The following is a 27,954-nucleotide window of genomic DNA, read 5'->3' on the forward strand; positions in this document are numbered from 1 at the left end:
CCAACACCATCCAGAGAGAGAGAGAGAGAGCCTAATCCATCCAAATATATGTTGACTCTCGAGAATAAAACAAGAGAATAATTAATATCATGGCTGCCACCTTGCCCTTCCTAATTGATAATATATACATAAAGAGAAATTTAACCAACCATAGCACGATATGATGGATTCATAGTAATGTATCAGAACAATTATAGCACATATCTAACATAAGTGGGAAACATGGTGCACAGTGTTGAATGATAGCAAAGATTGTCGAACTATGCTCTTTATATGTCTGCTTAATTATCAAAACAATCTGTCACGGTGCCCCCCCCACCCCCCCAAAAAAAGAAAAAGAAAAAAGACAATCCTAATACCACATGCTAAGGGCCAGCTTCAGGATGATAACCAAGATGAAGTTTAGACATATTGCTGACAAGTACATGGCACCGGGATCTTGTCGTTCATGGAAGGTGAGAAAAATTAGTCCCCACTTGCACAGCCCTTACAACCGCAATGGACACACTCGATAACCTTCTCCTCTCTCAGATGCTTTGGCACTCGGCACACGCACGTGGTAGCAAAATTGTGATCCCGTGGTTGAATGCATCTTAAGCAGCAGAGACGTTCATAACCCGGCTGCAATTAACAGAAGGCCGAAGTTAACAAACATCGATCAGAATTAGTTCCATAAGTAAAGCTACAGGTAAAAAATATCTGATTTAATGGCTAACATTTCCTTGATTTTCCATAGGAGATCTATACTAATATAAATCACGATAAATTTGAATGAACCATATTTCCTTAATATGCCCCAAATTCCGAACATCGGGACTTATGTGATCTTAACCGTCCTGCGTGTTCTTTTTCCTACTCAAGTTGATGCTTATACTCTTTTTAACGAGGAGAATTAAGTCCTTATGAACTACTTGAGCACATAAGAATAAGTCCCAAGTTTTGGATTTGCCACTATGTCTGTCACATATACCTGTACAAGAAGCCAAACATAAATCAACAGTGCTAAAGCATAATAAAAGAGAATTTTTGGGACAAACCTTTTTCCATTTTGCAATTATATTGCGGTCAGCATAGCCTTGATCCAGACAGAATTCATACAATTCCTTGGATATTTCCTTTCTGCGGTGGTAAAGGTCAAAAATATAGCGACTCTTCTGATGTGCTATTTTAAAAATAGGCCATAATGCCTCACATTTTCTTTTCCCATCATGTGGATCATTCTCAGCTGCTCAACGAATAAAGGATATACCATTGTTAGTTTCACACGGTTCAGCAAACTATGTGGAAATTAAAAAATCTTGCCAACTCATGCACTAGATGGGAAAACATTAACCTTCTCTCATCTTTGCTTGCAGTTCGCGAAGAGTAGGCTCAATTAATTCCCAGCCCTCCGGGTATTTAACACGGTTTGTTTTCACCTTTGGCATTCTTCTACCTGTAAAAGAGTGGAATATGATTAATTGATACAAACTGGGCCGAACACAACCCCCCCCCCCCCCCCCTTCTCTCTCCAACACTAATTCCTTAAATATCTACCACTCGAACATGATCTCACAAGAAATAATGTCACACAGATCTAACATGAATTTGATAAAAACATGTTTTTTTATTTACATAACCACCAGTATATGTTTCAATGCCCACCACAAACTCAAACCAAACATTGGATATTTAACGCTTCATCCAAGTTCAGAAGTTACCATAATCCATCCACAGGATCTTCAACACAAAAAAGTTTTCTGCCATAGTACAATGCCATAAACACACAGCCACGAATAGATATACTCGAGTGCCATTACTACATTTATTCGTAGCAAGCATGACAACTTATTTCCTTTCGGTATGCACAAAAGATTGACACTTGAATATTCAAAACCAATGCAACATTCCTTTTTTTTTTTTTATAAGTAAAACCAATGCAACATTCCTGTAGACTCTATTTCCTTGTAACCGTTGCTAGATCCTAACTAAGTGTAATCACATGTATACTTCCTGTGTACTTGGGCTATGTCTATTCTATATCAATAAAATTCTTATTACTTATAAAAAAAAAAGGGGCTACTGACCATGCAACAATGAACCTCACAGTGTCTATAAGAAAGAAAAATTAGAACTACGTAATCAAGAGCATGCTCAAATAATTGCAACCAGAAAAGAATGTCATAGAAATGAGGTAAATAATCCAATACCCAATTTAACACGGAAATACAAACTGAAATTTCAAGTGAACACTATTCAATTGAGACATAACACCCTGAACCTAAATTAGGTTTTCAATATGTTTCTCTTCCTATGACATATTTGGGATTACCGTTGGGGGCTGCATCACGGGCCTTATCTATTTGGAATACAGTTATTGTGAAAATAGAACGAAGATTGGCAGCGTGGAAGAGATTGTATTTGTCGAAAAGAGGCCGGGTGACTCTTATCAAGAGTATTCTCTCTAACTTACCAACTTATTTTCTGTCTGTATTTCCAATTCCAGCTTGTGTGTTGGCATGGATTGAAAAACTTTCTCGTAATTTCTTATGGAGTGGGATGGGGGATGAATTCAAGTTTCACCTAGTCAGCTGAGATAAGGTGTGCAGACTAATTCTGTCAGGTGGGTTGGGGATAAAGAACTTGAGAACGTTTAATCGAACACTTCTTAGAAAATGGCTTTGGAGATATAATATGGAACCGGAAGCCCTTTGGAAATTAGTGGTTGATTGCAAACATGGTAGTTTATTGGGGGGGGGGGGGGGGGGTACTAGAGAGGGGAATGAGTCATATGGTGTGGGGTTTGGAAGCAAATAAGACGAGGGTGGGGGGTGTTTACTCGCCATACTAAATTTATGGTGGTGGACGAGGGTGGGGGGTGTTTACTCGCCATACTAAATTTATGGTGGTGGAGGGTACTCGTATAAAATTTTGAAGTGACATTTGGTGTGGGGAGGAGGGTCTAAAGGACTCCTTCTATCCGTTTTCCAAGTGGCATGTGATCAAGAAGCTTCAGTGATTGACCTCAAAGTTCGTTTAGGGGACCAAGTCCAATGGAATGTCACCTTTAGTAGAGCAGCCCAAGATTGAGAAATAGACAGTTTCGAGGCTTTTTTCAGCCTAGTGTACTCTATGAAGCTGAATGGATTGCGGGACGATGAGCTGTGGTGGACATTTGTAGGTAAGGGTACTTTCTCGGTTCGCTCCTTCTATAAGTCTCTTACACTTCTACCAAATTTCCCATGGAGAAGACTGTGGAGGAATAAGGCGCCTCCCAAAGCACTCTTCTTCTCTTGGACAACGGCCCTAGGTAAGATTTTGACTACCGATAATTTGTAAAAAGTAATTATCTTAGATTGGTATGTGCAAGAAAGCTAGTGAGACAGTGGATTATCTCTTGCTACATTGTGAGGCAGCTAGAGCCGTGTGGAGCGAAGTGTTCAGTCGAATAGGGTTAAACTGGGTGATGCCTGCTACAGTGGTTGAGTCATTGGCCAGTTGGGTGATGCCGGGTGGTGCTCCACAAATCAAAGTTGTGTGGAAGATGGTCCCTACCTACATTATGTGGCGCATATGGAGAGAGCGTAACGAGCGGGCATTCGAAGACAAGGAGCAGACACTAGAGGAGCTTCGAGCTTTATTTTTTCGCACCTTATTTCTTTGGGCTATAGCTATAGATTTTAATGGCCTAAATGTACATAATTTTCTTGTTTCTTCTATAGCGACCTAGATAGGTCTTATCTCTTGTATACCTTCTTGTGTATTTGGACTATGCCTATCCTTATTAATACTACCGTTTACTTATATATATATATATATATATATATATATATAAAGGTTTTCAATATGTTTCCTTCAAAATGTGGTACTTAAACTACCTAAACTCACCAACCACTCGCACTTGCAAATCCCATCACCATCAAATCCTAAATAATAACCGTCATCTTTGTGGACTAAGTTGTACAAAGTAGGATATATTGTGAAATGTGAACTACTTGTCCCCTATACAGAGTCGCATAATAAGGCTAATCCCGAACCTTTTTGTTTCTACACAAAAGAGAAACACAAAACTCTAAATCCATCTAACTGAAAGGTCTTATCTCGATGTCAACACACACAATAAATTACTATTAAGGTTGACAGAACATGTTTTTTTTATCTACATAACCACCAGTATATGTTTCAATGCCCACCACAAACCCAAACCAAACATTGGATATTTAACGCTTCATCCAAGTTCAGAAGTTCCCATAATCTATCCACAGGATCTTCAACACAAAAAGGTTTTCTGCCATAGTACAATGCCATAAACACAGCCACGAATAGATATACTCGAGTGCCAGTACTACATTTATTCGTAGCAAGTATGACAACTTATTTCCTTTTGGTATGCACAAAAGATTGACACTTGAATATTCAAAACCAATGCAACATTCCTGTAGACTCTATTTCCTTGTAACCGTTGCTAGTTCCTAACTAAGTGTAATCACATGTATACTTCCAGTGTACTTGGGCTATGTCTATTCCATATCAATAAAATATCTTATTACTTGTAAAAAAAAAAAAAAGGCTACTGACCATGCAACAACAAACCTCACAGTGTCTATAAGAAAGAAAAATTACAACGTAGGCTACTGACCGTGAAACAACAAACCTCAAAGTGTCTATAAGAAAGAAAAATTAGAACTATATAATCAAGAGCATGCTCAAATAATTGCAACCAGAAAAGAATGTCATAGAAATGAGGTAAATAATCCAATACCCAATTTACCACGGAAATACAAACTGAAATTTCAGGTGAACTCTATTCAAGTGAGACACATAACACCCAGAACCTAAATTAGGTTTTCAATATGTTTCCTTCAAAATGTGGTACTTGAACTACCTAAACTCACACAACCACTCGCACCTGCAAATCCCATCACCATCACCATCAAATCCTAAATAATAACCATCATCTTTGAGGACGAAGTTGTACAAAGTAGGATATATTGTGAAATGTGAACTACTTGTCCCTATACAGAGTTGCATAATAAGGCTAATCCCGAACATTTTTGCTTTCTACACAAGAGAAATGTGAAACTCTAAATCCATCTAACTGAAAGGACTTATCTCAATAGTCGTGTCAATACACACAATAAATTACTATTAAGGTTGAAAAACGTTCTACCAAAAAATACAAAATAGTCCCAATGTTAAAAAGAAAAGAAATTCCTATTAAATAAAAAATCTTCAACCAAAAATAAATATAACCACCTGTTTTCCCATTCTCAGTGCGTGAAATATGAATCCCACACCACCTTTACCCAGAAAACCCTACTTTCAATCTTACTAAAAAATTAAGAAGAGACAACAATGAGCTTAAACCTTCAGAATCCCAGAAGTACAGTACTTATAAAGTTAAAAAATAATAAATAAACACGTACTACCAAAGATTGCCTGTCCGAGTTTTTGTCAAGAAAGAAAATTTAAGATTCGAGTTCAAAAACTTGACTCTGCTGCAAACCTGCAAGAATTAGATGGACTTAGGGTTCGGGAAATTTGAAAAAACTCACTAATAAATCAACATATAAATATAGGTATACAGAGAAGAAGGAGAGTAGGGGGCAAAGGAGGGTTGAGGAGTGTACACGATCGAACCAATGACTCGCAGTCTGTCTGTCTGTCTGTCTCTCTCTCTCGCGGTATCTCACTTAATCTGAGGCTGATACAAAACATTAGAAACATTCAATTTAAGAACCAACCCCAATTCCCAGAACAATCAAAAAAATAAATCCACAACTCAGTAAATCCGTGGGTACCAACTCAGTCCATTGATGCCGCTCATGTGGGTACCAACAAAATCGATGTCAACGGGAATTGATTTACATTGATGTAGATTATTTACTCACTAATTTAATGAGTACCAACAACATGGAAAGTGGAGAGAGACAGAGAGCGAGAGAGTAAGAGATACCCGGCGGCGCGGAAGATGGCTGGCTATGCGGTGGTGCTGAGCTGCACGGATGGGCGGTCTGGGGGGCTTGGGTCTCGGGGGCTTGGGAAAGAGGGGGGAGGGGAAAAATGAAGCGAAAAAATTTAAATCCCCATGTTTCTACAAGCCCTCTTCCGACAATTGGGCGAAGAATAGAATCAAGGAGCCCACACACTCGTGTAGTAATAAATTATAATGTTTATTAAATAAAAAATTTATATTCATCATTTTCATACATTATATTTTTAATTTTTTTTAATCTTATCATATATATAATATATAGATAATGAAGAGAAGAATTTAAAAAGTTTTAAAAAAATAAAATAAAAAATAATTTAAAAAAATAAAAAATATATATAGTATGTAGTGTGTGAAGAATCGAGGATGATGAGTAACAAATTTCTTATTAAATAATAAATCCGCTTGCTTCTTGCTGCTAGAAATGCTTTATAAACGATGTTGTATTTACCGTACAGTAAACATGCGGGCTAGGTAACACGGCTAACATCCTAGGACCCAACCTATTCACCATGCAGCACCGTAGGAGAGAGATTAAAAAATAATAAATAAACACATACTACCAAAAGAGCTGCTATGTGCAGCGTCGATGAGATCGAGTCATTTCCTTCTGTAGAAGGTTCAGGTAGTTGTCCTTTCTTTTCTTGTGAGAGATAAGGAGGTGGTACAGGTTTTCATCAGTTTTGCTTAAGCTCGAAGTAATTTTCTCTTTGGATTATCATGGCTGAGGAATTGGAACAACTATGGGAAGGATTCAAATTAACAAAAGAAGAATAGGAAGAAGTAACATTTACAGAGGAAGAAACTAGAAGATCCATTTTGCGTGGTAAAAACTGTCTTCTTATGCTAGTTGTGGTTGACAAAAACATCAATAGGGAAGCTTTTAAAACTACCATGACTAAACTCTGGAACCTTGAGGGTTGGATTATCTTTAAAGAGATTGGGATTCACAAATTTATAGCAGAATTTCAGAAAGGTATGAAGGTAGAAAGGGTGCTCAAGGGAAGACCTTGATCTTTTGATAAAAATCTTATCTGTATCCAAGAGTTTGACAGTAGTATACCTCCCTCTGAAATGGTTTTTAACCATGAGCCTTTTTGGGTTCAATTTCATGGTTTGCCTCTAGCTACTATGACTTTAGAAAGAGGTGAAAGAATTGGAAGCTCAATAGGTGAAGTGTTGACAGTTGACGTGGATGAGGAGGGTGTGGGTTGGATGTAACACCCCGTATTTTAGTGTATTTTTACTAAAGGATTATTTTTGATTGTTCAAAAATTTATCCTCTTATTTTAAAATTGGTTGGATTTTTTTTAGTGAGTTTATTTCTATGATTTTAATTTGGTGAAAATTATTTTTATGTGCTTTCCTAATATTTATTTATTGTTATGCATTTAAATTGCTTTTAATATTTAAATTAATTACTGTGTGATTTAATTATTTCAATTTGACATTACCATTGCGTTTGAATTATTTTATTGAACTTATGGTTTTAAAATCGTCTTCGTTGGATCATTTTTGTGACCCAAGTTATGAGGATTGGACCTCATTTCTTTTCCTTCTATTTTTCTTTCCTCCTTTTCTTTTCCCTTTCTTTTCTTTTTCCCCTTATTTCTCCTTCGGCCTCTCCCACGCGCGACATCCCTCTCTCTCCCCGTGCATCCGTCGCCTTCAACGCTGTGAGCCAGCGGTGGCCTTCACCGCCCACCCCATTATGTTCCCCTACCGCCGGCGACCTCACTCCTCCAACCTCACTTCCATTCGCGCCGTCATTAACCACCACCAGCCCTTTAAAGCCGCGGCCACCATTCGCTCCAACGCCGCCGTCGCGCTACCTCCGGCCACCATCTCTTCACCACTTCATCCTCGACCTCTTAGCAACCCATTAGACCCAACTCCAGCTTCGATCCGCCACCGGCGAAGCTCCACCATCTACATTTCCGATTTGGGTATTTTGATCTTCTACCGCCCATTGCGCCGCCACCCACGGCCAACCTTCACCACCACTAGCTTCACCGACCTCCATAGGCCCTACCCTATCAATATCGAGTCTTCATTTGCACCCGTTGAAAAGTTGGTATTTGTGACCCATGGCCACAGTGTATTTTACACTGTGGTGTTGCTCAAACGTCGCATTTTTCAACTTCGTGATCATTCGGAAATTGTTATATTGCACTGTAAGTATTTCTCCAACGAACTTTCGTAATTGAAATGTATTTTTGCACTAACATATTACACTGTATTTATTTGACATGCCGGACTGAGTCCGAGGAGTTTGGGGGTCTGATGGAATTGTGATTGGAGTTGTTTGGTTGCTTGATTGAATTGGTTATTAGTTGTTGATTGTTATGGATCAGTGTTGGTGCATGTACATATCAATATTTCATGCATGATCATGTTTGTAAAGAAAACTGGGTTTTCGTGTATTGCATTCATGTGCATGTGTGATTTGGAAAAGTTATGATTTCATGTGTGAGAAATTGGATTTGTTTGGATTGATTGATTTGAGAAAAAAGGGAAAGAGACTGTAGGGATGGTGGTAAGCAGGGACGGTGGTAGAGTCCCGCCTGTGATTCTCGCCTACGGTGCACGCGGTAGGGATGGTGGTAAGCAGGGATGGTGGTTGTGTCCCGCCTGTGATTCCCGCCTACGGTGCACGCGGTAGGGATGGTGGTAAGCAAGGATGGTGGTAGAGTCCCGCCTGTGAGTCCCGCCTACAGTGTCCGATAAATGGTTGGGTTCTGCGTAAACCATTTTCTGGAAAAGTATTTTACGGATATTTTGGGCCAAAATTGGATTTTGGCGTGTGTTGAAATTAATCGTTTTCGGGAAAAATGATGTTTTGAGAGAAATGTATATTCTTTTTATGCATGCATGTTGGTCGCATTTAATGCATTTATATTACGTGGTTATTTGGGTTATACTTACCTGCGGTACCGTTTTATGGTATCGCAGATTTTGATGCAGATGAGGATGATGAGTCTTAGGCTTTGGCTCCGTTGGGAGAGCGATCTGGGATTGCTCTCGTGCATCGATATTTATTATCCTAGTCTTTTATGTATTTACCTTTTGTAATATATTTGGGATGGCTGTATAACTTTTAAAGATAAATTATTTTAGACACCTGTATTTAAATTTCTGGTACTTAGTTGACTTATTTATATTATCCGCTACGACTTTTATTGTGCACCTTTGTATGTTGCACACACACTTGAGCACATTTCGTTGGGATGCGTGACCGTGTTGTCATCATCCAGGCGTCTCGATTCCCGTATATTTATATAAGGGGGTTGGGGGCGCCACATTGGAGCAAATTTCTCAGGGTTCGTATTAATATAGATATCACAAAACCTCTTCATAGAGATAAGATGATTAGAATAAAAGGGATAAAGAGATGGATTGAATTTAAGTATAAAAGACTACTAGTTTTCTGTTTCAAGTGTGGGGTTATAAAACATGTACATCGAAGCTGTGCAGTGGAGAAAGAAAAGAATAAGACAACTGGATGGGGATCTGTTCAGTATGGACAATGGTTGAGAGCTTCTCCTATTCTGTCAAATGACTTGGGTGAAAAAAGATTTGATTCTCGTGGAGTGCAAAAACCAAAGCTAATACCACCATTAATTCAGGAGAGGGATTGTAGGCTAGAAGATAACAGTCTTGAGAACAATTATGTATTGAGTGGTTAGTTAAGATTGGAAGAAGAAATCATACCAGATCAAGTTCATCAGATTCCTGACAAAAATGAAGGTACTCAAATCTTATTTCTTGATAATTTACAAGCAGATTTATCTACCAAGGAAAGATTGAGAGGGGAATCTAGTAACAATAACCGAAAAGATGAGGAAATATGGGTGTCTAATACTGAATTAGGGTGCAACTTTGATATTTCTTTAAACAGTCCAGTAGTTGAAGTAAATAGTGACAAGAAGAATCCTAGTTGGAAGAAAAGGGCAAGACAGGTTTTCATGGATAGGGCTACTGAGTTGACATCAAGGGACATGTCTATGATTGTATCAGATAGCAAGAAAAGAGAGACATCAGAAGCTAGCAGTGTTGATCAACAAGGTATATCCAAAAAACTAAAAATCATGCTCAAGCTTGAAATGAGCTTAAATCAGGAACATAAGGTGGTGGTTGTTGAGCAGCCCCACCAGGAAAAATGAGATGCATTAGTTGGAACTGTTGAGGGCTTGGGAACCCTCGAACAGTTCAAGAGTTTCATTTTTTAATGAAGCAAAAGAGCCCAAGGATCATTTTCCTTATTGAAACTAAATGCAAGAGGGACAAAGTGGAAAGAATAAGGAACAAGATAAGTTATGATAAAATTTTTGTAGTTGATAGCAGAGGATTCAGTGGGGGAATAGCAATGATGTGGCATTCTAATGATCAAATAGAATTGGAATCTTTTACAGGATTTCACATATCTGTAAAGGTGATAGAATCTGAAAATGGAAAGGAATGGTTTCTCACAGGGTTTTATGGCAATCCATGTACAACTCTTAGAGAAGGTAGTTGGCAGTTGCTAAGGCTTTTGAAACCTATAGAAGATAGTCATTGGCTTTGTATAGGTGACTTCAATGAAATTTTGTGTCAACATGAAAGGATGGGGGAGCTATAAGACCTAAACACCAGATGGATTCCTTTCAACAAGCCTCGAAAGATTGTGAATTGAATGATTTGGGTTTTTTTGGTCCAAAGTACACTTGGTTCAATAATAGAGATGGCAGTGATTTTACAAAAGAAAGGCTAGACAGAGTTTTTGCTAATGAAAATTGCATCAGTATGTTCTCAAATTTTTCTGTCACCACCATTCCTGCTTGTAATTCTGATCATAATCCTCTTATTTTAAATCTCAATTCACATTTACAAGAGGAAAGGAGAACTAGAAGAATATTTAGATATGAGTACAGCTGGGGGAGGCAATTGGAATTTAAAGGTATAATTTCGAATACTTGGAATCAGGGAAACAACATGGCACATTCAGTATCAACAGTGTTAAATAAGCTTAACAGATGCAAAGATCAACTTCTCAATTGGAGTAGACATCATCAGCAGGAGATTATGAGAAGCATGGAAAATAAAAAATTTCAGCTACATATTTTACAACAACGAAATGAAGGGAATGATCAGCAAGTTATAAATCAGATTAAGAAAGAGGTGTCACTACTTTTAGAAGAAGAAAATCTGAGATGGAAACAAAGAGCAAAGGAGAGCTGGCTTAGACATGGAGATAGGAATACCAGATTTTTTCACAATTGTACAACACAAAGAAGGAAAATAAATCATATCAGCTGCATACAGGATGATGATGGCAAGACTCATAATACTTCACAAGGAATACAACAGGTTTTTCAGAGGTATTATACATCTTTGTTCTCAACTTCCAACCCAACTGGTATAAATGAATGCTTAGACCTTATGCAGCCAAAGGTTACTGAGGAAATGAACAAAAAGTTGATAGCATATTTTACCTCCACAGAGATACAAGAAGCTGTATTTGGCATGAATCCCATGAGTTCTCCAGGTCCTGATAGATTTTCTGCAGGCTTCTATCAACAGCACTGGGATATAATGGGCAAAGAGCTTTGTGAGGCAGTGATCTTAGCATTAAATACAAACAACTGGGATAGCAACATCAATGACACATTTATTGTCCTAATACCAAAGAAGAAATGTCCAACACAGGTCTCAGAATTCAGACCAATCAGTTTATGTAATGTAATCTACAAGATCATGGCCAAGGTTCTTGCTAACAGGTTGAAAAAAGTCCTACCAGAAATCATTGCAACAACACAAAGTGCCTTTGTGGCTGGAAGACAGATTCTAGACAATGTTATTGTGGCCTTTGAAGTGTTACACTCAATGAACAGTAGAGTAAAAGGGAAAAAGGTTATATGGCTTTAAAATTAGACATGAGTAAAGCTTATGACAGGTTAGAATGGAGCTTTATAGCAGCAGTGATGGAAAAATTGGGTTTTATAAACACATGGATAGAGCTCATACTCAACTGTGTTAAATCAGTTTCCTATTCTCTTTTAATTAATGGAAGTCCACAGCCTACTTTCAAGCCTTCGAGGGGAATAAGACAGGGTGATCCCCTATCACCCTATCTCTTTATTTTATGTTCTGAAGCTCTCACACAGATTCTCAATAGAGCAGAAAGAATGAACCTCATATCTGGTCTTCCATTGGCAAGGGGATAGTTATCTATCAATCATTTGTTTTTTTGCAGATGATAGTATTTTATTTTGTCAAGCCTCATCTATTGAATGGAGCAAACTGCAAGGTTTGATTGGAAAATATGAGCTTTCATCAGGGCAGAGATTAAATAAAGAGAAGTCTTCCTTATTTTTTAGCACCAACACAAGACCAGCAGCTATAGATAGCATTCTTAGTATTGCAGGTATGAGATCACTAACTTCTTATAAAAGTTATCTAGGATTACCTGTTTTGCTAGGAAAATCAAGAGGAAAGGCTTTTTCTGCTATTCTAGACAAGGTGAGAGGAAAACTGAACAATTGGAAATGGAGATTTCTTTCTAAAGCAGGTAAAGAAATTCTTCTTAAATCTGTCATACAAGTCATTCCAACTTATTCAATGGGGGTTTTTGAGCTTCCTAAAGGCCTGTTGCATGAACTCAACAAATTGATTAAAGGGTATTGGTGGGGACAAATCAATCAAGAAAGGAAAATAAACTGGATTAGTTGGAATCAGATGGGAAAATCAAAAATTGGAGGAGGTTTGGGTTTTAGAGACTTTGAAAACTTTAATATTGCTTTGTTAGCAAAGCAAGGTTTGAGGTTATTGCAAAACCCAAACTCACTAGCTGCCCAGGTGCTACAACTTAAGTATTTTCCATATTCAGATTTCTTTAATGCTAAGTTAGGTAGCAGTCCTTCTTTCTTATGGAGAAGCTTACTAGTGGTTAGACCTCTACTTCAAGAAGGAGCTATTTGGAGGATTGGGAATGGAAATTCTGTTAGAATTTGGACTGATAAGTGGTTGCCAACACCCTCTACCTTTAAGCCTCAAAGTGGTTTTCAGTTTTTTGATAGAGAGGCCAAAGTGAATTTGCTTATTAATCATCAGACTAGAGAATGGAATATCAATGTTATCAAGGAAATTTTCTCAAAGGAGGATGCTGATACTATTGTTCAAATACCTTTAAGTCACTATACCAGGTCTGATCAACTGATTTGGAGGTGTACAAAAAATGGAATGTTCAATGTCAAGAGTGCTTATTACTTGCAGGGAGATATTCTTAACAGCAGGCAGTGACAAAGCTCGAAAGGCAAACTAAATAGAGAGGAATGGACCAAAATTTGGAATCTAGGTATCCCACCACCTACAAAAAATTTTATGTGGAGAGCTTGTCTTAATATTCTTCCCACTAAAGAAAATCTCTGTAAAAAGAAGGTCTTATCTGATAATAATTGTCCCATGTGTTTATCAGCTCCAGAAACTACAACACACATCCTTTGGCAATTTATCTCTGCAAATGATATTTTGGGGCAGTGTTCAAAAGAGATTCAGAAGTGTAATAATACTTGTCAGAGTATGAAGGAACTTCTTGCATAAATGTTCAACAAATTACAGCAGAATGAAATGGAAGAATTAGCTTTGACTCTATGGAATTTGTGGAAAAGAAGAAATGAAAAGGTGTTCAACAATGTTATGATTGATCCTAAATCAGTTCAACAGATGCAACTTGATCTTACAGTAATAGAAGCCAACACAGAGAATCAACGTCACAGCAGAAGTTCATTGAGGACTCAAACATGGGAAACACCCCCTTCAGGTTTTTGCAAAGTGAATTGGGATGTGGCAGTGGACAAAACGCATTTTAAGATTGGTATTGGCATTTCAGTTAGAGATGAGGAAGGTAATTACTTAGCCACCATGAGAAAGAATCAGCTCCTTAATCCAGATCCTTTAATGGCTGAAGCAGTAGGTGCATTGACAGCAGCTACTTTTGCTCTGGAATTGGATATGAATAAGATCATATTGGAAGGAGATTCAGAGTTAGTAATAGCAAGGATCCAGAAGCAAACACAAGATCAAAGCTATTTTGGGATGATCACGTCTGACATTAGATCTACTATTAGTCTGTTTGAGGTATGTATCACTAAGCATGTTAATAGAGAGTGTAATGTAATAGCTCACAATCTTGCTAAAAATGCTCTTCTTGATTACATAGTGAATTTAGAGGAAACTCCCCACTGTGTGAGTAATATGTACTAGTTTCAGTTTCAATGAAATGAGTTTGTTTCAAAAAAAAAAAAAAAGAGCTGCTATGTACAGGCCCCTTGTTGGGACTCTTTTGCAATCCTATCATTGAATTGACTAAATTGCCCTCATTTCTATTCCTGAATGGACTAAATTGCCCCCGTTTCCAAAACTCTCAGGCGATACATGCAAGAACCCATCTCGCGGTGCACCCCCACAAAGCAGGATTTCAACTATATTGCTTTCGTTTTTGTCCAAAGGAAGCAAGACCGACGAGCCTGGGCTCAGATAGTTACAAGGATCACCACCGGGGTTTGAGGGAACTCTTTCACCACACGGTTTTGTTTGTAGTCAAATAATTCCGATCGTGTATTAGCGAAAATGAACAAGTTTCCGTTCAGTAAAAGGTGCAAAAATGGATACAAATTGTTTTCATGCTGGTCCGTTGTTTCAACTAGAAAATTAAACCGAAAATTCATAGTTGAATTGTCTTCTGATATTCATGATCTCTATGCTTTATGGGTTCTCAAAAGTTCACACAAAACAATGCACTCACTGTGGACAAAACTTAATAAAAAAATGGCAAACCAAAATTTTGCGAATAATATCTCACAATCGATACTGAATTTGTGGGAGAAAATCATATAAGATACACAGAAAGGGAGTCTGACCGCAACTAATTCATTGTTTCAACCTAATTTCTTTTTCCCCTATTTCTTCTGCTTGAAACTTGGGACCCATCCATCTTCTCCTTCAGTTGGTTAACAGGAATGCCTACGGGATTCAAATTTGACTGGAGAGTCTGGTGCATCCAACATCATATTTGATAAATCACCATTCCCATTAGCATCATCTCCGCCAACATTGTCATCATCGTTTTCATTCACAATCTGATATGTAGGAAGAAAGATGAAAGTCATTAGTCCAAATATTTTTAGTTCAAGCTCTGAATGACAGAACCTTGTAAAATACGTTATCATTGATTCAAGGCTTCGAGGTTCTGAGATGGTTGGATCAATTGGATGACGGCAAACTGGTGACGGCGAAGGAAGACAGATTCATAGGCGTTGGTGCTTAGAGAGTCTTCCTTCCCCACGAGAGCCTTCATTCAGAGCCTTCCCGTTTCTATCGTTTGGCCCCCCACGCAGCAAGATAGCTATTCACTTAAACGAAACCGCATACGCAGTCCCGGATGTAAATAGAATTTTTCCACTACCAAAGACTTTCAAAATCCTTCATATTTATTATCTTAACTATTTTGATTGATATGATCCTTTGTAAATGATTTATAAATCAATATTTAAATAAAAAGTTACAAAGTTTATCAATTTTTTTTCTCACCCGCACATTTGCTCCTGCGATTTAACTGAGTCTGTCTTCAGCTACAAATCTGACAATCTTTACTTTCATTACATATTTTTGCAATAAATAGGAAAAAAAACTAGAGAAATTAATATTGTTTATTTTTTTTTTGGGCACCATTTGCTCGTGCAAACGGGAGCAACAATCAGCTGCAAAAAATGTACAACATGTCAGCATCTTTTAAAGTCTTTCCTTCACAACTGTTCTATACAGATTCTTGCTGTTCCGAATCAGTACTAGCGTCTCTTCGTGCACAGGTCTTCGATGAGCTGGGAGGCTAAAATTACATCTCCGGGGCTTGCATCTCGCTATCTTCACAGTACTCACCAAACATTTATCGTCGTACTGAGGCAGACACGACAGGATCAAACAAACACGTTACTGAGGAAAATCACATACATTAATGATTTGTAAGGTCACACGCTTCTTTACTACAAGTGTTCTGTACATTCAAAGCAAAGGCAGCTAAAAAGCTATAATGTTGCCTGTGTGTGTATATATATGAGCAAGTACCGTTGGGTGAGTCGAGCAATTAAATATGTAGAATCTCTACTTGATCAAATTATAATGAATAAAATAGAGGGATGACCATTTTGTGACTTACATCTGGAATGTCAAAGTCACCTTCTCTTGCATCACACAAATCCAATGACAACTTCCTAAGCATTGGCAACTGTACCCATGACACAATGCAACAGAATCTGGTATTAGCCGTTAAACTTTATTTCTCTGATACAAACCGAACAACAGAAGAGAACGTCGAACTGTGTTTATAATTAATTACCTTCGAAGCAGCATAAAAAATGAAGTTCTTGTGTATCCCAGGGCCCTGAATAGTGTTGGTTAAGTCCAGCCCAGCAAATAGCCAGCATCGGGTCGGTTATAAATGTCAATGAGTTCACAGAAAGAAATTAGAATCCAAATAATAAAACAGCACATGTTTATTTATCTATTTTTTTGATAAGTTCCATCTATTTCCTCCTACTTGAGGCAAGAAAAAACAGATTGACACAATCAGACATAAGAAACATAAAGCTCCAACTACAACTCATGAGAATTATCACATTAAAATTATGCACGCAAGTGGTACCCCAATGAAGTCTGTCTGTGTCTCAGATTTGAATAATTACAGCGTCATTTTTGTATATTATCTAGTCAGAACTGTATTTATCAGATCCATGTCCAGAAGACTCACATTATGGAGCAGCAAGAGATCTTCAAGAGCTGTGCAATCGAGAAGAGAAGAAATCCCATTTTCCGTCACTTTTCCACATTCCTAAATGACAGTGTCATTACAAACACATGAGCACTGAAGCGGCAGAAACCTCATGTACACTTTCACAGTTACAAAATACTGAAAACGAACAAAAGCATATTTTTTTAAAAGAAGAGGGACAGAACCCCCAAAACAAACCAAACCAAAGCTTTTTTCTTTTTTTGATAAGTAAAAATAAACACATAAGTAACATCACCTATTGAAGCAGTCAGAGCAAATGGGTTAACCAACATGCATGCTAAATGATTGTGCAGCAACAAAATAATATATATATATATATATGTATAATAACTTATCAAAAAATATAACTCAAAATGTTGACTTTATTAGAGATGCAAATGACTGGGAAGTGAATGTTGTCATTCACTTCAGGTTTTCAGTCGGTTCTTTTTATAAGGTGCTTAATTGTCATTCTGGCGGTATCTTGCATTAACCTAGAATGTATTTAGGTGTTCTTATGTATACTTCTTGTGTACACGGGCTATGTCTATTGCATTTGTATGAATAAAATCTACTTAATACTTATCAAAAAAAAAAAAAAAAAATTGTCATTCTGGCTGTATATTCCCTTGGAAAAGTATTTAGAGAGTGAATGTACCTACTAAGGTGCCGTTCTTCAGTTGGGTGGTTGCTCTAGGGAAAGTATTGACCACGGATAACCTTAGAAAACGTGATTTGTGTATAGTTGATTAGTGTGTCATGTGCAAGAAGGATGGTGAATCTGTAAATCATCTTTTTTTATATTGTGAGGTGGCAAAGTCTTTGTGGAATGAGGTTATTCGTCGAACAGGTTTATATTGGACGATGCCTAAGGAAATTGTGGATCTCCTTGCATGTTGGCGTGGTTTTGAGGCAAGGAAATGTGCTGCTGCCAGATGGAGAATGATTCCTTTGTGTTTAATGTAGTGTTTATGGTTGGAAAGGAATTTAAGATGTTTTGAAGACAAAGAGTGTTCTTTTGAAGATCTTCGTTATTATTTCTTTTCTACTTTTGAGTTTGTGGGCTAGGATCTTTGTAAGGAATGATGATAATGTACTGAATCTGTTTATGTAGTAGTTTCCTGCTTTCTAGTGTGTAGTAGGTATTTCCTTTATATACTTCCTGTGTACTTGGGCTGTGCCTATTCTTGGTAATAAAATTCTTATTAATTATCAAAATATATATATATGTATATATATATAAGTAAAGAAAAAAGGGTAAAGGGTGGCAAAGATCATCTATCTTTAACAGAACAAGCATCTTTGTTAGGAGCACCAACACCATATGTGTGAGCTTTATTCGAGGTTCTCTCGGGCTATAGAGACCAACTTTTCTATCTTGTCTTCCTTATTTTTTGTTTACGTGTTTTTTTTTTTTTTTTGCTTCGTCAACTCAACTCAAGAAGACGAAGGAGACAAAAAGTGCTCTTGGAGCTTTGACCACCACTTGCCTCCTTCAGAAGCACCCTAAAAGCATTCTAGTAGAATCTGTATCAAATTCCAGCTTACTAAACAGGGGGATCCAGTATTCATCCATGAGAAAAGAGATAATGGCGAACCTCTAGATGGATAGAAGTCAAGCCAGGCCATCCATGTGAGATGATTTGTTGAGAATCTGAGATGATGAACAAATGGAGGTACAATAACATATTAATTACTGCCCAGCACTTAAAAAAGAATATGGCCATTATTTGAAACCTGCTAAAACGAGACACTAATCATGGCAAGTCTTAGAGAAAAGGGATTATCTACTATGCAGCTGTCCAAAGAATCAAGTAATGATGGGTCTCATTGGCTTCTTGTTAATCATAAAACTATATTTAGAATTTTTATCATGATTCAAGGGGACACAAGTATGCATGCTAATTATAATTATATACTTCCCGAATAATAATCTCTGACCTGAACCGAGAAGCTTACATCCTAGCAATGAAAGCTCAACTAAGTTTGCACAAGTCTGAGTCAGAATAATCAAATCATTGTTGGTCATCCAAGGGGTTACTCTTTCAAGCCTCAGTTTCCTCAGATTTGGCGTAGAAAAGTTGAAGCTTAACATAGATATATCACCAAAGCAATAGCACAAAGCCAACACTCGCAAATTTATCAAGGATGTCATCATGTTTGTTACGACAGTGTCAGATACAACCTGTAGAGAAAGCAGATCCTTACGTAACAACTGTAATTTTTAAGTCTGTTTCAATCAGCAAGAAATGAAAATAATATGCCACTTGATAAGGGCAGGTCATCTGAATCAGTCATGAGAGGTCATCAGATAATCTATTTATGCAAGATCAAGGAAAGTTTGTCTGTTTCTGAAAAGTTAAAATAAAAGGGTGAAAGAATCTCAAGTTTTTAAGTGATTAAGAATCTAAAGTTTTTTCAAACCATTACTACCTGGAAATGAAGAATTAGTGACTCTAGCATAGGACAAGTTGCAGATAGCTGTTGCAGCACATCTTCACCTAATGATCCGCCTAAACCCACAGTTATCGACCTTAATGACTTTATTGCGGGTTGGAGAGCTTCAACAGAAAAGCAAGAAAATCCCCATCCTAGTGCCACTTCCTCCAATTTGCATTTCTTGCCCAACTCAAGATACAGTTCTTTACATGTATACAAGGAAGAAAATTCCCCCACTGAGGTGTTAGTTTCCTGCTGCAAGATATTTCTGCAACCCCTTGCTCTCAAGTGCTTTAAACCAGGATTTCCATGGACTATCTGAGCTAATGCAGCTCCAGAAACCTGCAATTTTACGAGAACAATATGCATGTGTCAGGAAAAACTGCATTCTCAGAAATCAGTACATCACCACCATGGATGCAACAGCAAGAACAAAGAAACCAAAAATGATGCAGTCCTTCTATCTGATCAACTGCGTCTTCTGCTAAATTTGTCCCACTTGAAGTTATCGATCAAAAATAAATTGTCTCACTTGAAGTCATAGCTCAGAATTATCTGCATGCTGTAAGTTGCACTAGTTTCGTATTTAAACTAGCCAATATTTGAAAATTTTAAGATCATTGATAATGTAACTTCTTCACATAAGGACACAGAGATGATACTTTCATTACATCTTCCAAGGAAAAAAAATTCCAGTTTCCATAAATCTGATTACTAACCATGGTATTAGAAACATCAAGCATCTCCAAGGAAAAACCTGAGAAACAATGCAGAATTTCATCATTAAGGTGAGTGTCCCGCAAGCAAAGACTCGTTAGAGTTTGTGTTTGAGACAGAAGCTCTCGAAAAGATGTTTCGTCGACACCTGAAATAGAAAGTACATGTTCATACATACGGGCGTGCACACACACAGTCATTTAGATATATTGTCCCAAGTACATCTTTCAGCATCATAAATCCTAAATTACTTTCGTCAAACCCAATATGACACTAATTTAAAGGAACTTAGATAGCCCTAATCCCAATTGACTGGACTGTTTACTCCTACCATCTAAACATTTATAGTTTCTAAGGTCCCATCTATAATTAATTACGTTTTTCCTGAAGTGATTTTTTTACATAAGAGGCACCTCAAGATTCTGAAGAGAGCACATAGAATGAGGGTCAATGCCCCAAGAAAAGACATCACAGTCCATGATATAACAGAAGTTGTTTTGAAGGCATAAAAGGTGCAAATCCAGTACACAGGACATATCCAAGAGAGACACCTACCTAGAAGGAGAAAAAGATACAAGAAAACCATCAAAGTACACAGGATTACTCGAAAAGGAATTCTGGTAAGGAAAACAACATCATTGCTTGGAAAGAAAACGACGTCATTGCTTGGAAAGAAGTGGCCCTATTTGATGTGGAGAATTTGGTTGCAGAGGAATAGGAGTTTGAAGGCACGGAGCAATCCATGGGAGAGCACAACTTGGTTTTCTCTAGGAATTATATTATTCAGTTTCAAGGAATCTTTCTCTCTCTCTCTCCCAGTTTTCCTGATCTTTTTTGAGGAGTTCCAATGGTGAACTTCCTGTTCAGGATGAATCCACTTGAAAAAGATTTTTTTGAAAAACTTTTACAATAAAAAAGTTCAACAGTTCCATTTCAAAAAAAAAAAAAAGTTCAATAGAGAGAGTAACGTGAAAGAAATAAAACTCACCCTTGCAGCCACCCATATGCAGTTTTTGAAGACTAAATGCCAAAGATTTATGGTTCCGTCGAAAATGGGCAACCGGAAAGCCACCATGATTAGTAACACCAGAACACAGAGAAAGAACTGAATTTACCCCAAAAGAAGTATCACAGACTACAATTGAATGCAGTTTCATACATTTGCAAAGAAGATTTGATATGCCAACATCTGTCACTGATATACACCCTTGAATGTTCAGCTCGTGCAAGGAAGAACAGAATTTTGAAATATACTGGAGATCCAAATCTACATGTTAAAGGAAATGGTAATTATCGGTTTGTTTGCAAAAATAATTTTAACAATAAGTAAAATAAAAACAGCAACAAATAGAACATCAAGGGGTAGCACAATATACAGGGGACCACATCCGATAAAGTGGAGGCCAGTGGTTTGAATCTTTTAATCCCCCTCCCCCTGGGGCCCAGCTCATTCAAAAAACATCACAATAATAACTAGCGCACAGTCGTCGATGTACAATATGCACATCATACAATATCAGGAACTTTCACACCAGACACATCCAAGGTGGTACAAAATCCATCTACTAGTTTATATTTAGAGGCTTAAAACTATTACTGAGTTTTTTTATCATGTCGTGGTGTATTCTATCCCACCAATTCCCCATACTGCTAGTTAAACACAATACCTTTATGGAACAAAGCTAGATTTTGCCAAGTTTGTCTGATGAACACTCCCCGTGTACTTGGGTGTTATGTTTTTTATCACTAACAAAAGTTATCTTATGTATAAAAAAAGGCTAGATTCCATAAATCGTGAATTCCACCCATCAACCCTAAGGTGCAAACCATGTAAAGAATTGGCATGCAGCTACTAACCATGTAACCAAAGTGCAAAATGGAAACTATCTCACCACAGATATCACTTCGACCCTCCAATGTGAGCTTTGTGATATTTGGCAATGATAATCCAGACTTTTTTAATGACATAACATCAGCAGGATCATCACCAACACTGAGGGACTTGTTTGATAGTGGTGATGTTATAGCTAGACTTGAGGATACAACCGACACTTGTGCTGGTATAAGAGGACTAATATCCGTGGTTAAGTCAACTTCACGGAGCAGAGGGCACTTGTGCACCAATTGATGCAAAGCTGTTGTCTTGAAGTTCAAAAGATAAGCTGCTTTCAGTGTTCTTAGAGAAGGAAATGACTTGCTTATACATGTAATGGCAGCTTCAAGATGTAGCCTTGGGCACTTGGAAATATCTATCTCCTGTACTGCTTCAAAGGATAACATTGGAAGCAAACCCTGTGGAATTGGACTTTGATCTCTCTCTCGACGCTCAAGGCCAATTAAAATTTGCTTCATACTCTTTCTTAAGGTGGGGTCCATGCTATATGATAAAGGAAGCACTGACAGGAGAAGAGTGGCTAATGTTATTTGTGGACAACCTGAAAGGTTCACCTTCTGCACAGAGAGGAAATATTTAAGTAATACAAACATGAAGAATGTGTCAGAGACATGGAAGTTGAGCATCTGGACCCTAATTAAGTCAGCCAAAATGGCACTGCTCATCAACTTAATGACATATATTACAGATATCGGAAAACTAAAAGTGTAAAGAGTCTGAAAGGTTCAGCTTCTGCACAGAGAGGCATCAACCAAACTGCATATTATACCCATCCAAATCTTATCCAAATCATAGTGGCAACAAGCAAAGCTTATGAATATTTACTTATTACATCAGTTTGTTAAGAAAAATAAAATGATTCTTTTTCATTGATTCTGCTCAATTTCTGATTTTAAGAAAAAGTGTTTATGGAGAGAACACACTATAACTTATTGGTTGGGTTGAGAAAATATACGCTAATAGACAAATAGCAATGAGTCTTCGAGTGTTTTACAAGACAGTCAACATATCCCAAAAAGTTGTTGCATGGGTTCCAACTCCAAGGGTCCTTTTAGAGTTAGTTGAAAGAGTACCTTAGAATATTCTGTCAACCGAATCTTGAGATGGTGCAAATCAGCATGTTCCAAGACATTCATGGAAGTTATTGGTGGAGCATCAACTAGTCTAAAAATTAAGTCAATGCTCTCCTCAAATACCTTAGAGAAATAACAAGAACTTCTTTTCCCTGAAATATGAAACCAGTCAACTTAATCAATTTATGAAGAGTATATATCTTTCCTATTCTAGAAGAAAAATATTGGGAAAATTGTGCATACCTGCAGCAAACCACAATGGCAAAAGGCCAATGCGGACCTTTCCAATGACAACAAAGAATGAGTACACAGAAAGAATATCGTGATCAATTGAAGTTTTAGAAAAACGTTAATTGCCAGACAAGAAATACACTAATAACTAATTTATCCTTATCTCTCCTCTTTATGATATCATAATTGAAGAGAAAAGTCTATTGCTAAAAGATAACTTAGCAAAATTAGAACCATATCGATCACATGTACAAAATAAGCCAAGATAATTTACAGGAAAACTGATGAAAAAAGCACTTATAGTGAAGAGAGAGATGATGTGCCTCTTTAACTATGTCCCAATTATGGTTATAGACAATACAGGGCAGTGATGAAAGGTTGCATCCATCTATCATGAAAATTGGTGAATTATCAACATGGTAGCAAGTATATAACTTATCAGATTGTATGCCAGTAGAATCTATTTTCTCATATCATGATTTCAATATATTGCTTTTAACTAAATTATCCTCCCTTTCCCGATTCCTTAACATATCTGTGATCATCACATCGTGTCATCCAATCAGTTTTTACTACTAACTCCAGGATCTAGGATCAGGATACAGATTATCTTGTTGCCTAAAACTTATTATGGGCACATCAAATAAAGAACGGCTCAATTAAAAGGATTCAAGTTGAGTTGAGTTAAACGGGGCAGTCCTTTTCACTTTAACCACGTTTTTATCTCCTATAAGAAAGTGCACCTTTGCTAGAAAATCTAATTTTGGATCCTCAAGTTAGACTATACAAAGCATCAGAGCTTACATGTCTAAAGATGCCATGACAATTCTCGCCGGTTCTGCTGAAGTTTTCCAGTTGTTTTGAGTTAGCATTAAGCCAAACTAAAAGTGCCTCAGAGAGATGCATCTCACTGTTAAAGAGAAGCAAAACTTCAGTGTTCCCAACACAGAGCATAAAATTGAATCAATATATTTAAGGTTAGCTGACCAACCTGTCAACTGTCAAATAGGGATGATCTAAGCAAGACAATAACAAATTGTATGGAACATCGCCAAAAACTTTGCTAGTCATGGCCCACATCTGCCCAGAAAACACAACATCATCTGCTTCCATTAACAGAAAGCAAAACAAAAAATACTTGCACAGAGTATAAAAAACTATCACAACGTGTTGTTGGCATCCTAAATCTGGAAGCATTGAAGCCAAACATACAAAATAAGGAAGGGAATTCAAGCAAAGAATCAATTATATGTGCTTTATCCTGACTGCTTATAGTATAAATGACCAAGAAGTAGACTTCCCAAATTAGCAGCTTTGACTAACGTGGATTGCCTTTGGCACTCTAACAAGATATTTTTCTTGTTACCCGTGCATGATATTTTTCTTCCATTCACCCCTCAGCTCTATCCAAAAATCCTATTCCCTATGAAATTCAAAATAACCATGTCCTTTCTCTTTGATTCTCTTTGACTCTACCCAAATCCCTTTTGGATTTCCTCTAGTCATTCTAGCTCCCTTGCCTCTTTCCTCACTATTGTTAAAAAAAGAAAAACTTCTTTTTTTCTGGGCTTTGCATGAAAGATAGGAACTAAACAAAAGATAGATGGAGTTTTTTTAGAGGGACTTTTTCCCCAGAGTATTACACAGAGAGGTTGACAGATGGAGGACATTGGGTTCGGAACTTCTGTTGCTCAATACGATGTTTTAGAAACTGAATGTTTAACTAGTGATCTTTTTTTTCTTATAAGTAAACTAGTGATCTTTAGACAGTTATTAACAAAATGAATGCTAAAAAAAGGTTTATAAGAAAAGATCAAACACAATCCTTACGTAATCTAATATATGAATATGCTAAACTTAAATTTCTGACTAAGAAGAAGAAGAAGAATTGAATCAGATTACACAGAAATTTCTGACTAAGAAACGATCTGAGTGTACACAGAGGCTGCTTAAAAGCTAAATAAAAATTAAGCACGTACAAAGTTCCTTGCAAGATAGCCCGCACATAATTCTGGAAGAAACTCAATTGCTGCAACGCATTTAAAATTCATCTATGAGACTGGATACCACAATGACAACATTTTTTTTTATAAGTACCACAATGATAACTTCTCATTCTCTAAAACTATGAGAAAGAAGCATTTTTTGCATGTTCTATCATTCGAACAGTATAAACTATAAACATCAGAGAAATCCTCACCAAATTCTAAACCAAATATCCATATATGAATCAAATCATCCAATTCTATTTGCAAAGACCCTGACCCTTTGGGAGAAGATACTTCAGAAAACCAAGTTTTACACTTTGAGATGAGCGTCTCCACCCCAAAATATAGTGCACCCTGGAAGATTAGCACATGATTTTTGAGAGGGGTTCAAGTAACTAGACCATTAAATTTGAACTGCAAAAGTAATACATCAGTGTCTTTTTTTCAAACTGTAAGGACATAGCCATGTAGTTATCAGCTAATAAACGCCGAAGGAAGATGTTGTGAACAATTTAATGTTAAAGAAAATAGATAATTATGCACAATCATGCCAAGAAATAAAACGATTTACAGGCCCACACTTTTATCACACTAAGCCCGAAGGCCTACAATGTCTTTTATAGGGTTTTCTCTTCCTAAATCAACTAACATTGAAGGAATCATACATGGAAGTACATGAGAAATGTTAAATATGAAACTGAATCTCACTGATGCATTTATTAATCCCATACAATCACTCTTACCAATTTTTCGGTCAGTGCTACTATCACTAATCTCCAGTCAGAGAAATGAGGTGCTAGCACATTGAGAGTTATGGCTATGCCATCAAAGTAGATCTTCAAGGAAGAGGATTGGCCAAGTGAGTTACTTGGAACATGATCACTACGATATGCACAACAGAAGTATGTACATGACTATCTGCTTATACCAAGGTGGTACAACAGAGGCAGGCTTTACATGTCCCCTAACTAAGAGTTAGAATGTAAAATAGTAATCCTATATGCAGGGTTTTTGCTTTCTTTTTGTTTAGTGGAAGATACAGGGAACATACCTCCGAACAAAAAAAAAACTCTCTTTTTGGCACACTTGGTAAAAATAAAATAAGGGAGATTTTTAGATTACTATCTACACTGTTCTGTTGATTTGCGATGACTATCGCCTATTTTTTAATTAAAATCTTTACGCACAAAGGTTAACTTTTAAAATAAATAAGTAATTCACCATCTTAAACTTCCTAAAACAAAGGCATAAAACATTCCAGATTGCCTGATCCATGTTGCACGGGTACTAGCAAAATTTTAAAAAAAAATGCCAACTGTTTACCTCAAAAAGAGGAACGAAATTTTTTGAAGTGAAATGTAATGGGCACCCGTATATGCACTTGAGAACATGCACAAATATTTCCAGGTTCCACTGAATTGATGTACTGTCAAGACATGATTCACTGGAGAAGATTTAACCAATAAAAAAACAGCTAGTAAGCATAAATATATTCGGTTCAAGCGTTTCAGGACTAAAGACACATTTGACAATAATATTAATCTCAACCAAGCAGAAGATCCAACAGTAAACTCATTATAACCGAAAAAGAGGACCGCTTTCTTTATGTTACGTTGACAGAAAAAATTTCATTGCACCTCAAGATTCATTTGGCTGCCAAGAGAACATAAAACAAGATAGGAAATACGATTTATTGAAAAGTATTAAAATCATACTACTTTATAATCGAGAGAACCGCAAAATCCTGAACTCGAGACTTAATTTGAGGAATTGGCCACAATGAGCTGTTTCAAATCTGTGTTTTCCATTCTATACTGAATTTTCTCAGCAATCGGCAACCAAACAAAGGCTTAGCCAATAACCGGTAAAATTAAAAGTTACAAGTACCTAAAGCTCCCGCAGAGCAGGCCTTGGAAATACGAAGATTTTTCAATGAGCCTGAAATATATACAGAGAATCAAACAGCGAAATCAGCAATGAGAGTTACTAAAATATCCTTAGACCGGAATTCCAAACAAACAGAAAAAAGATTATTTAACCCGCTCCGTTTTTCTCTCGCTTTCCCGAGAACCAAGCATGGAAAGGAAAATGCCGGGCATAGGATAGAAAGTGACTGGCCTATTACGACATGCGTGAACTTTCACTGTCGGGTAACTGAGGATTGTGGGCAAGTCCCAGCTTAGGATATCTGTGGTGGAGATGTGAATCTCTTCATGTGGTGTCTTCGCTTCGATCGGATTGGGGTTTGAGCATATCAGAATAATGAAGTCATCATCTGAGCTCGATGCCATGGACTATTTTTCTCCGTTCTGTAATCACAGACGATAGTTCTCCTAAATGAGCTCCGTTTTCTTATTACAGAGTTTGATTCCTCGATGAGCTCGGTTTGCTCACTGTTTTGTTTCGTCGTTGTAAACGACCTCCATGTCTTTGTCGCTTATCAGCGTTGTTTCCCTCCCGACGAATTCTACCCAGAAGGTCAAGGCCCTTTTTTCCCATATATTTTTTTTATGTACTTCAATATTTTAAAAAAAATCACAACATCATTAAACAAATTTTAGAGGAACTAATCTAGTTTACTAATTTATTAAAAAAATCTTAGAGGGACTAATCTAGTTTACTAATTTGTTGATATGACTCAGGTTGCTGAAATGGATTAGTAGTTGATATGCTTACATTGATGCAAGTGATCATTCAGTAAAGTAAAATACAGATTTCAGGATTTCGTTATTCTGTTTTTCTTGCTTCCGTCTCTCTCTGCCATCAAGAATCCAAGGCAAGATTCAGATTTATCAAAAAACATTTAGTTTGAATAGTGAGATGAAATAGAATAATAG

At 37.1% G+C, this 27,954-nt stretch overlaps 4 protein-coding genes and 1 long non-coding RNA gene across 18 annotated transcripts; 2 read left to right on the forward strand and 3 right to left on the reverse strand.

Annotated features, from left to right (window-relative positions):
• Window positions 1–240: 240 nt before the first annotated feature.
• Window positions 241–6,101, reverse strand: LOC121265474 (protein BUD31 homolog 2). Of its 6 annotated transcripts, none has more exons than XM_041169125.1 (6): window positions 5,936–6,101; window positions 5,610–5,683; window positions 5,406–5,485; window positions 1,334–1,435; window positions 1,038–1,225; window positions 241–621 (listed from the first exon to the last, which is right to left on the reverse strand). In XM_041169125.1, the coding sequence occupies exons 4-6, from the start codon at window positions 1,425–1,427 to the stop codon at window positions 466–468; spliced, it is 438 nt and encodes a 145-aa protein (XP_041025059.1). In that variant the 5' UTR covers window positions 1,428–1,435; window positions 5,406–5,485; window positions 5,610–5,683; window positions 5,936–6,101; the 3' UTR covers window positions 241–465. The 6 variants fall into 6 exon arrangements, with proteins under 6 accessions (XP_041025059.1, XP_041025058.1, XP_041025055.1 ...); XM_041169124.1 differs by having other exon boundaries at window positions 5,419–5,485; window positions 5,610–5,677; window positions 5,936–6,100; XM_041169121.1 differs by having other exon boundaries at window positions 5,419–5,485; window positions 5,936–6,100.
• A 6,467-nt stretch (window positions 6,102–12,568) lies between these two features.
• Window positions 12,569–13,249, forward strand: LOC121264709 (uncharacterized mitochondrial protein AtMg00310-like). The gene has a single exon (XM_041167998.1). The coding sequence runs from the start codon at window positions 12,569–12,571 to the stop codon at window positions 13,247–13,249; it is 681 nt and encodes a 226-aa protein (XP_041023932.1).
• Window positions 13,250–13,576: 327 nt separating this feature from the next.
• Window positions 13,577–14,212, forward strand: LOC121264710. The gene has a single exon (XM_041167999.1). It carries the CDS (start codon window positions 13,577–13,579, stop codon window positions 14,210–14,212), a length of 636 nt encoding a protein of 211 aa, XP_041023933.1.
• A 565-nt stretch (window positions 14,213–14,777) lies between these two features.
• LOC121265498 lies at window positions 14,778–15,369 on the reverse strand. The gene is made up of 2 exons (XR_005940673.1): window positions 15,170–15,369; window positions 14,778–15,087 (listed from the first exon to the last, which is right to left on the reverse strand). It is a non-coding gene; the product is annotated as an uncharacterized LOC121265498 (long non-coding RNA).
• Window positions 15,370–15,671: 302 nt separating this feature from the next.
• On the reverse strand, window positions 15,672–27,564 carry LOC121265361 (BTB/POZ domain-containing protein FBL11). 9 transcript variants are annotated; one of them, XM_041168964.1, is made up of 19 exons: window positions 27,236–27,564; window positions 27,005–27,055; window positions 26,441–26,561; window positions 25,330–25,471; window positions 25,109–25,158; window positions 24,121–24,209; window positions 23,934–24,039; window positions 23,142–23,178; window positions 22,899–23,050; window positions 21,824–22,382; window positions 21,091–21,198; window positions 19,934–19,971; window positions 19,209–19,556; window positions 18,717–18,960; window positions 18,374–18,429; window positions 16,755–16,835; window positions 16,344–16,388; window positions 16,164–16,232; window positions 15,672–15,904 (listed from the first exon to the last, which is right to left on the reverse strand). In XM_041168964.1, exons 1-19 carry the CDS (start codon window positions 27,406–27,408, stop codon window positions 15,740–15,742), a joined length of 2,634 nt encoding a protein of 877 aa, XP_041024898.1. In that variant the 5' UTR covers window positions 27,409–27,564; the 3' UTR covers window positions 15,672–15,739. The 9 variants fall into 9 exon arrangements, 6 of the variants coding, with proteins under 6 accessions (XP_041024898.1, XP_041024897.1, XP_041024896.1 ...); XM_041168963.1 differs by having other exon boundaries at window positions 20,920–21,198; XM_041168962.1 differs by having other exon boundaries at window positions 18,735–18,960; window positions 19,934–20,079; window positions 20,920–21,198.
• Window positions 27,565–27,954: the final 390 nt, after the last annotated feature.

The sequence above is a fragment of the Juglans microcarpa x Juglans regia genome, chromosome 5D, assembly GCF_004785595.1.
Source record: "Juglans microcarpa x Juglans regia isolate MS1-56 chromosome 5D, Jm3101_v1.0, whole genome shotgun sequence".
Classification (NCBI taxonomy): domain Eukaryota; kingdom Viridiplantae; phylum Streptophyta; class Magnoliopsida; order Fagales; family Juglandaceae; genus Juglans; species Juglans microcarpa x Juglans regia.

Bases quoted from the DNA above. Each gene is read 5' to 3' on its own strand.
- LOC121265474 (XM_041169123.1), bottom strand. From the start codon at position 1,427: ATGCCAAAGGTGAAAACAAACCGTGTTAAATACCCGGAGGGCTGGGAA. The intron at 1,226-1,333 runs GTTAATGTTTTC...TTCGTTGAGCAG, and splicing joins GCAAGCAAAGATGAGAGAAG to CTGAGAATGATCCACATGAT. The intron at 622-1,037 runs GTTTGTCCCAAA...TGTTAATTGCAG, and splicing joins TAATTGCAAAATGGAAAAAG to CCGGGTTATGAACGTCTCTG.
- LOC121264709 (XM_041167998.1), top strand. From the start codon at position 12,569: ATGGGGGTTTTTGAGCTTCCTAAAGGCCTGTTGCATGAACTCAACAAA.
- LOC121264710 (XM_041167999.1), top strand. From the start codon at position 13,577: ATGGAAGAATTAGCTTTGACTCTATGGAATTTGTGGAAAAGAAGAAAT.
- LOC121265361 (XM_041168961.1), bottom strand. From the start codon at position 27,408: ATGGCATCGAGCTCAGATGATGACTTCATTATTCTGATATGCTCAAAC. The intron at 26,562-27,004 runs GTACTTGTAACT...AATCTTCTCCAG, and splicing joins CTGCTCTGCGGGAGCTTTAG to TGAATCATGTCTTGACAGTA. The intron at 25,159-25,329 runs GTGAGGATTTCT...AATGCGTTGCAG, and splicing joins GATATTTGGTTTAGAATTTG to CAATTGAGTTTCTTCCAGAA.